This window comes from Elephantulus edwardii, unplaced genomic scaffold (genome assembly GCF_000299155.1).
Source record: "Elephantulus edwardii isolate Elephantulus edwardi_28Jun2011 unplaced genomic scaffold, EleEdw1.0 scaffold00278, whole genome shotgun sequence".
Classification (NCBI taxonomy): domain Eukaryota; kingdom Metazoa; phylum Chordata; class Mammalia; order Macroscelidea; family Macroscelididae; genus Elephantulus; species Elephantulus edwardii.
In genome coordinates, this window is record NW_006400028.1 from 663,275 (window position 1) to 672,239 (window position 8,965).

An 8,965-nucleotide genomic window follows, 5' to 3' on the forward strand; every position below is an offset into this window, starting at 1 on the left:
TATTTATATAAAATATAAATATCTTTGTTATAAATGTAGCACTGTCACATCTTGAGGGTCAGCTTCAGGGGGTTTCAGTGCACTGTCCTAGCTCTTAGAAACAACTTAAAACTTGGTTTCCTTCCTTATCTTCCTAGAATCTACTCTACCTTATCTTCAAATGCCTTCCTATCTGATAAAAATAAGATCTCTCAAGTCTCTAAATTTTGCTTTGTTGTTGTACAATATGATGTGCAGAAATCAAGCCTTGTTTCATTGTTATATGATATCAAGTCACCTGTGACTCATAGTGACTCTGTGTACAATGGCTCTGAAATCGGCCCTATCCTGAGCCAGTCTCACTGACTCTGACACACCTAATCCCATTGTCCCAGTCAAACCTTCCCATCTGGGTCTTCCTTTCCTGCACTGTACCTTCTCCCTTCCAAGCATGATGTCCTTCTCCAAGGACTGGTCCCTCCTGGTCACATGCCCAAATTATCTGAGACGGAGCTTCAAAATCCCTGCCTCCAAGGAGAAATTTGGGGTTTACCCTCTCCAAGACAGACCTATTTGTTCTCCTGGTGGGCCATGGCATGTTTAATACTTTTCTCCACCATCACAACTCGCAGGCATCAATTCTTCTGTCATCCTTAGTCATTGTCTAGCTCTCTGATGCATAGCACGCTACTACAAAGCCATGGCCTGGATCAGGTGCACCTTAGTCTCTAGGCAGGTATCATTGCTCTTCAGCACTTTGGAGAAGTCCCTGACAGCAGATTTTCCCAGTGATTTTCCTGGTATTGCTGGTAACAAAGAGTGTTGATTATGGAGCTGAGCAAGCTGAAATTGTTAATAGCCTGACTCTCTTCTCCATCTATCATGGTCCTTCTAATTGGTCCAGTGATGAGAATCTTTGTCTTCTTGATGTTGAGTTTCAATACACATTGAAGACTACAGTCCTTGACCTTCTGAGGAAATGCTTCAGGTCCTCCTCTATTTCAACAAGCAAGGTTGTATCATCTACATAACTCAGATTGCTGATGACTCTTCCTCCAACCCTGATGCCACATTCCTCTTCATAAAGCCCAGCCTTCCAAATGATCTGTTCTGCATACAGATTGAAAAGGTATGGAGGCAGGCCATATCCCTGACACATTCCCTTCCTAATTTTTAACCATGTAGTGTTTCCTTGTTCTATTCTGACCAATGCCTCCTGATCCAACTAAAAGTTTTGCATGAGCACAACCAAGTGTTCTGGGATTTTCATTCTTCTCAAGGATAGCCACAATTTGTTGTGATCCTCACAGTCAAATGCCTTTGCATAGTCAATGAAACACAGATAGATATTCCACTGGTACTCTATCACCAATGTCAATGGATCTCGGCTAAAAGCTTAAGGTCTCTAGTGCCATGACCTCTTCTAAATCCAGCTTATTTTTCTGATAGTTCTCTGCTAATGTATTGTTCCAATAATTTTTGGATAATCTTCAGCAAGATTTTGCTTGTGTGTGATGTTAGTGATATTGTACAATAATTTCCATAGTTTTTCAGATGATTTTTTTTTTTTTAGTAGGAAGAAATCTCTTCCAATCAGTTGACCAGGTAGCTGTCCTCCAGATTTCTTGGCACAACCTGGTGAGCATGTCCAGGGCAACTGTTTGTTGAAATATGTCAAATAATATCCCATCAATTCCTGGGGTCTTGTTTTTTGCCAATTCTTTCAGAGCAGTTTGAACTTCGTTAAGCACCATTGCCTCTTGATTATATGCGGTTTCATGAAATTCTTCTGTATCAGCAAATTTATTTTTTTGTGTACAATGATTCGTGCAACTAATGGTTTGAATTATAAAGCCCAGGCTAGTGGCATTTTTGTTTGTGTAATCTATAAAAGCCCAAATACTCATAGGCTGTCCACCTGAAATGGAAGATTCACACTGACACCACACATATATTGAGATTCAGAAACACCAATTGATTTATCGAATTATTATTCCTAATGGAGGTATTAGATCAGCAAATGTAAAAAGTCACTCTGGGAGGCAGGTCATTCATTTATCTTAGTCTTTTATACTAGGAACTCTGGGGGAAACACCAAGTATTCAGGAAGAGGAGTGTCTTCCACACTGAGAAGAACTGAACTGTTGTTGTTGTTGCTATTGGGTCTCATTGAGTTGGCTCTGACTTACAGCAAACCTAGGTAGAACAGAATGAAACCCTGTCCAATACTGTGCCATCTTCACAACCTCTGCTATGTTTAACACAATCTCTGCTATGTTTAAGTCTACTGTTGCAGTCATGCCAATCTATCTCTATGGGGGTCTTCTTTACTTTTCTAATCATTAGATTGTTTTCCCCAGGGGCTGGTCCCAACTGATAATATTCCCATAATTCATGAGAAAAAGTCTCATCATTCTTACTTTGAAATAGCATCTTATTCTAAGGTGGATATGTTTATACTCTTGGCAGTACTTATTCCATATTCGTCAAAAACACCACAATTCGAAAGCATCAGTTCTTTGGTCTTCTGTGTTTGGTGTTCAACTTTTACATGTATAAGAAGCAAGTGCAAAGATCGTGGCTTGGATCAGGTGCACCTTTAAACTGACATCCTTGCTCTGTAGCACTTTAAAAGGGGTCCTTGGCAGCAGATTTGCCCAGTAAAAAATTACTTTTGATTTCCTGACTGCTGCTTCCATAGGTCTTGACTGTGGTAAAATATAAAATTAAATCCTTGACAATTTCCATTTTTTTCCCTCTACTTATCTATCATGATGTTGCTTATTGGTCCAGTTGTGGGATTTTTGTTTCCTTTATATTGAGATGTGATCCATACTGACAGCTGTGGTCTTTTATCTTCTTCAGTCAGGGCTTCAAGACTCCTTTACTTTCCATAAGCATGAGTACGGGTTGTTAATGAGTTTTTTTCCAATTTTGATGCCACATTCTTCTTCATATAGCTCAAGTTCTCATATAGTTTAGCAAACATTGAAAAGATATGGTGAAAAGATACAACCTTGACACTTTTTTTAACAAACACAAAATCCATTTGACACATAACTTTCCTTGATTTTAAACTATGCAATATCCCTTTGTTCTGTTTGACTAACTGCTTTGGTCTGTGTACCAAAAAGTTTTTGCAAGTGTACATTAAGTGCTCTGAATTAAGACTAATCCAAAAATAATCCTTGGTTTTTCTCCTCTGCCAACTGCCAAAATTACTGATAAAGCATTATGAGAGCACTCCTTAGAACTCTATCTGAATTGCAAATAAAGGTACATGAGTTTTGTGGCTAGGCAGGTTAACAGTCTTTATAATAAGGAATTTTCTACTTAGTCACCATTTCTGAGATTCTAGGACCAATAGGATCTAGACCAATGGAATCCTAACTTACATGTAGAATTAACTGATTATAAGTCATTTCAAAAAACTTCATGGCCCAGAGACCAGGTCTAGGGACCCTTACCTACTGTAGTATATGCTTTTCTTTGGCACCAAAATAATCCTGTAATTGTGTGTGTATGTGTGCGTATGTGTGTGTGTGTGTGTGCGCGCGTGCGCACGCACACAATCTCTAAACTCTTAAGTCTTAGGTTATGAACACACTTTGTACTCAAAAGATAATACAAATTCAGAAATATTATCAAATCTATACTCTATTAATACTCTAAATACCCTAAAACACCATTTTCTCTATCCTGGAACCCATCCTATGGAAAGATACTTCCCTAAACAGTAGTCTCTTAATTCTAGACATTCCAGCCTAGTTTAGATAACTCCCTCTTTAAAGAAAATACTGAACTCACTCTTTCAGATTGCACCCTCTCCTCATAAGTTCCTCCTTTTCAAACCATCATTCCTTTCCTCCCCAGACCTAACATTCTCCAGAGCCTTGCTATGTGTCCCAACACTCAAGTACTTTACTCAAACTAGGGGAAAAAACTTCCATAGCAAGACGCTGCTAGCTAAACACCATGCTCTTTTCCTATCTCCTTCTATTTCTTTCTCCATGGATTCCTAAGGGGCAAAGAAGGGAATACTTTCTGTAAATGAAAAAAAAAATCTTGCATTTCTTTTTGGTCTTCTATTGAGTACAGAAGTTTAAAGAGTGTAAATTTCAAGGAAGGAGAAGAAGAGAAGATGAAAATCAAAAGAGTGGAGAACAGTAGGCTGTTTTCCATGATTCGAATCCTATCCTGAAAATCCCCACTCACCCAAATTTAGTCTGAATCATAATCTCAACCTGTGATATTCAGACACCTCTGGATTGCATCTCAACCTTAAGAAAACAAAGATTCTTACAACTAGACCAATAGGCAGCATTTTGATGGAGGAGACAAACTGTCAACAGCTTCATCTTGCTTGGATCCACAACTAACATCCTTTGTGCCAGCAGTCAGGAAATAAGGAGATGCACTGCACTGGGAAAATCTTCAGTTAGGTACCTCTTCAAATTATTGAGGAGTAATGATGTCAGATATGTTTTGGTGCAGTTGGAGTACTACTATTTGGAGGCAAGAATGATGAGGTTTTTGCCTCACATACTGTGGGAATGTTGTTAGGAGGGGTTATTCCTTGGAGAAGGGCATGATGCTGGGAAGGGTGGTGGGTCGGTGAAGGACAGGAAGACCCTCAGGTAGGTGGACAGACATGGTGACTGCTGCAATGAGCTCTTATGTGTCAGGAAGTGTCAAGGTGGCACAGGATAGAACAGGGTTCAGATATTTTGTTTATAGAGCCGTTATGAGTTGCAGTTGGCTCAATGGTACCCAACAACAACAACAACAACAACAACAGCAACAACCCTATAAGAGTCTATTTTCTATTCTGAGATATACTCATTACTACAGTAGTACTTATCATCTTCCAGCTATAAGGGAGTTTCTTCACCCAGAGTGATAATTTATTATTTGCTTATTCTATGTTACAAAATAGGCATCACTCTAAAAGTATTCATTCATCCACTGTCTGTTACTATGTGCTATGGAGGCAGAATTGATGGTTAATTGACCCTCCAGTGGGTTTTCAGAGTCTTTCTATCACACAGTAGGAGAGAGCTTGTCTTTCTCTCATGAAGCAGCTGGTGGATTTGAACTGCATACTTGAGGGGGCAGTGCAACTCCTTATCTACACTAGGCCACTAGAGCTTCCTGTTTATTCATTGGCTACTAAATGAATGTCTGCTCTGTGTCAGATACTATGCTAGGTGCTTGGAATATAATGATGAAAAAGGCAATGGGGTTCCTTTCCATATGAATTATTCTAAAAAGAAAGGTAACTACTCAAGCAATAAAATAAAGTGTGATAAGGATTATTATATGAAAAATCTTTAGAAGTCTTGAAAGGCTTCTTAAAGGAAATGGCTCCTATGCTGAGACAAAGAATAAGTAGGAATTAGACAAGAGTTGAGGAAGGGAGAGGATGTTCAAATTAGTGAGAACAACATGTTAGGTAGGAAGGCTTTATACATGATGTGTTGGTGATGGTGTTATTGTGTGCCACTGAGTCAGAATCAACTCATAGCTGACCCTACAGTGAGGTTTTGAGGCTGTAAATCACAATGAGAGGAAACTGTCTATCTTTCTTCTGTGGAGCAGCTGGTCAATTCGAACCACATATACTTGCACTGGCAGTACAATTCCTTATCACTAAGCCTCTAGAACTCCTTGTACAAGATGTTGTTGTTGGTTTCGTGTGCCATTAAGCTGGAACCAACCCATAGCTGACACTCTAGCAGGTTTTCATAAGTAGTTAATCACACTGGAGGAGATTGTCTATACTTCTCCCATGGAGCAGCTGGTAGATTTGAACTAAAATTCCTTTGGGATTGCAATGCAGCTTCTTACCACTAGAGCTCTCTGATGGACTCCTACAAAATACTCCCCTGCCCCCTATTCTGCCATTCCACATGAATGAAGAGAGATGAAACATGATACCTGGTTTTAAGGAACCCGAATGAATATATTATTTGATGTAGTAGTTACCGTTCCTTTTGAAAAGTCATTCTCAGAACATCAAGACATCAAAAAAACAAGGCTGAAAGTAAAGTGGACACACTTCATTAACACGGCTTTTGCCCAAATAACAACTATGAAATGTCCCAGAACTTACCGTCCTGTGCGCTGGAGTTCTGGCCCACTGTGGCCTCCATGTGGTTCCAGTTCTATGTGGCAAATGTTTCCATTTGGAACTCCAGGCATTTTTCTTTTCTCCTATTAACAGAGGACGACAAAATTATAAAATTAGTCATCTGTTCAGTCCTACCTACTGTAGCAGGTGGAGGTGGCGATGCAGCATGTTGTGGGTTATAGTCTTTGATTTTCTTTAGTAAGTTCTTCAAGATTCCTTCACTTTCCAAAAGCAAGGTTGTGTCATCCGCACAATGTAGGTTATTAGTCTCTCTCCAATCTTGATGCCACATTCTTCTTCATACTGTCCAGTTTCTCTAATTATTCACTCATTATGCAGAAAGGATATAACCCTGCAGCAGATCCCTTCATTCTATTCAAACTACTATTTCTTGATTTGTGTAAAAGTTTTACGTACGCATGATTAAAGATTCTGGAATTCCCATTCTTCTCAATGTTGTCCATAATTTATTATAATCTACACAGCTGTATGACTTTTCATAGTCAATAAAACACAGGTAAATTTTTTTTTCCAATGAGAAGAGCGATCGGGGTGAGGGTTGGGCAGGGAGAAAAGTGCAACAATGAATGAATGGAAATCCAAAATCTCTGTAAATTTTCATTAAAATTAAAAAAAAGAACCAAACACAGGTAAATTTTAAAAATTAGGTAGAGCACATGAAAGAATTTTAAAAATGGAAAAAATATTAGTACACAAATGTTCACAATAGCATTATTCGTAACAGCCAAAAGGTAGGAACTGCCAATGAACAGAAATAAAAAAGAAACAGGTATTTTCAATGAATAACTCAATGATCTTGCAAAATTCTATCCGGCAATATTAGGCATTTTTTTCTAACTACTGACCCTTCTTTGTTTCTACTTTTCAGATACTATTTACCAGTAACTGTCAGTGCATCTTGATTGGATGTTTGATCAATTTCAAACTGCAGAAGTTGACAAAATCTTTAATTCTTTCATCTGTGACTATGGTGATTGATTGACATTTATTTGCACAATAGTCATATTAATTTTTCTATTTTGCAGGCATATCGGGAGAAAAAAAATCCTGCACCAGTAAGCATCTTTCTGGTATTCTCTACTTTCAAACAAGATCCATCTGACATCAGCACTCTTCCCATGGTCTCTTCTGAATCCAACTTTAATTTCTGGTAGTTCCTTGTCAATGTACTGTTTCAGAAGCTTTTTAAAAAATCTTCAATATTTTACTTGCATGTGGTATTAATGATATTACTCAATAGTTTCCATTCTTTGTTGGGTCAGAGCATGGAAATTAGTGAACATTATTTTTTTAAATTGGAACAAATATGAATCTCTTCCAGTTGATTAGACAAGGTTGTTATCTTCCAAATTTTCTGGCATAATAAAAAAATTCACAAAGCTAGACTCTGTGAAGAAGAATGTGGAATCAGGATTGGAGGAAGACAACCTGTGTGATTCAGATGACACAGCTTTGTTTGCAGAAAGTGAGGATATGAAATGCTTGTTTCAGAATATGAAGGACTACAGCCTTTGGAATTGATTACATCTCCACATAAAGAAAACAAAGATTTTTACCACAGGACCAGCAGTCAACATAATGATAGATGGAGAAAGGATAGAAGTGATCAATTATTTAATTTTGCTTGGATCAACTATCAACATCCTTGATACCAGCATTCATGAAATCAGGACATGTTGCATTGAACATAACTGCTCTTAGGGACCTCTCCAAAATGCTGAAGAGCAATGATGTCAGTTTGAAGACTAAGGTGCACCTGATTCAAGATATAGTCTTCTCAATCACCTACCATGTATCAGAGAGCTGAACAATGAATAAGGATGACAGAAGAAGAATTGGTATCTTTGAGTTGTGGTGCTGGAGATGAGTACTGAATATCCCATTGACTGTCAAAAGAACAAACAGATATTGTCTTGGAAAAAGTACCACCAGAGTGCTTCTTTGATGTAAAGATCGTGAAGCTTCATCTTTCATACTCAGCACGTATAGCTAGGCAAAGCTGTTTTTTGAAAAGGGACATCATGCTTAGAAAGATGGAGAGTCAGCAAAGGAGAGGAAGACTTCCAACAGATGGATTGACATTGTGACTTCAGCAACGGGCTCCCGTGTGTCAGAGATGACGAAGATGGCATAGGATAGGGTAGGGTTCAGATCGCTATTCATAGGGTCACTATGAGTTGCACTTAATGCCACCTAACAACAATAATGAGAGTATTCAGGGCTCCATCTATTTGCTGATATATCTCAATTAGTATTCCAATCATTCTTTTGTTGTTATTTTTTGTCAATGCCTTCTGTATAGGTTGGACTTCTTTTTCCGTAGCATTTTTTTTTTATTTTAGTATGGTGACCCTGTGATCTTCCATCTTGTTTGATGGTTCCCGCATCATCCTACTATTTTGCCCCCAGTATCCATTAATATTACAACTTGAGACTTGAATCTCTTCTTTACATCTTTTAGCTTGAAAAATATTCCCTTTTCATTTTCTAACACCAAGTCATTGCATCTTTCATTATTCATGCTTTGCTTAGTCTTCTTGAGCTGACCTCTGCAATTTTTTTTCCACATTTAATTCTTTTAATATTCTGTAAAAGGTAACAAAATATACAGAACAAAACTTTCCCTTTTAAAGCTAATGTTACAAATCTGTATTATCACTTATATATAAATACTATATTCTATTGCTGATCATTAATTAGGTGAAGTCCGACAGTGTGTCCCTCTATTTTTTTATTTTATTTTATTATTTTTTTGTGTGCGTGTACCGTCAAATCAGATCTGACTGGTACTGGAGGAGATTGCCCCTCCTTCCCCGGCAGAGCATCTGGTGGATT

General features: G+C 38.1%; 1 protein-coding gene across 1 annotated transcript in view; it reads right to left on the reverse strand.

Annotated features, from left to right (window-relative positions):
• Positions 1-8,965, reverse strand: part of SLC4A8 (solute carrier family 4, sodium bicarbonate cotransporter, member 8) — a 116,767-nt gene that overhangs the window by 34,978 nt on the left and 72,824 nt on the right. The window contains exon 11 of the mRNA XM_006900214.1: positions 6,092-6,192. Within this exon, the coding sequence (XP_006900276.1) occupies positions 6,092-6,192 (101 nt within the window). The remainder of the gene's footprint in view (positions 1-6,091; positions 6,193-8,965) is intronic.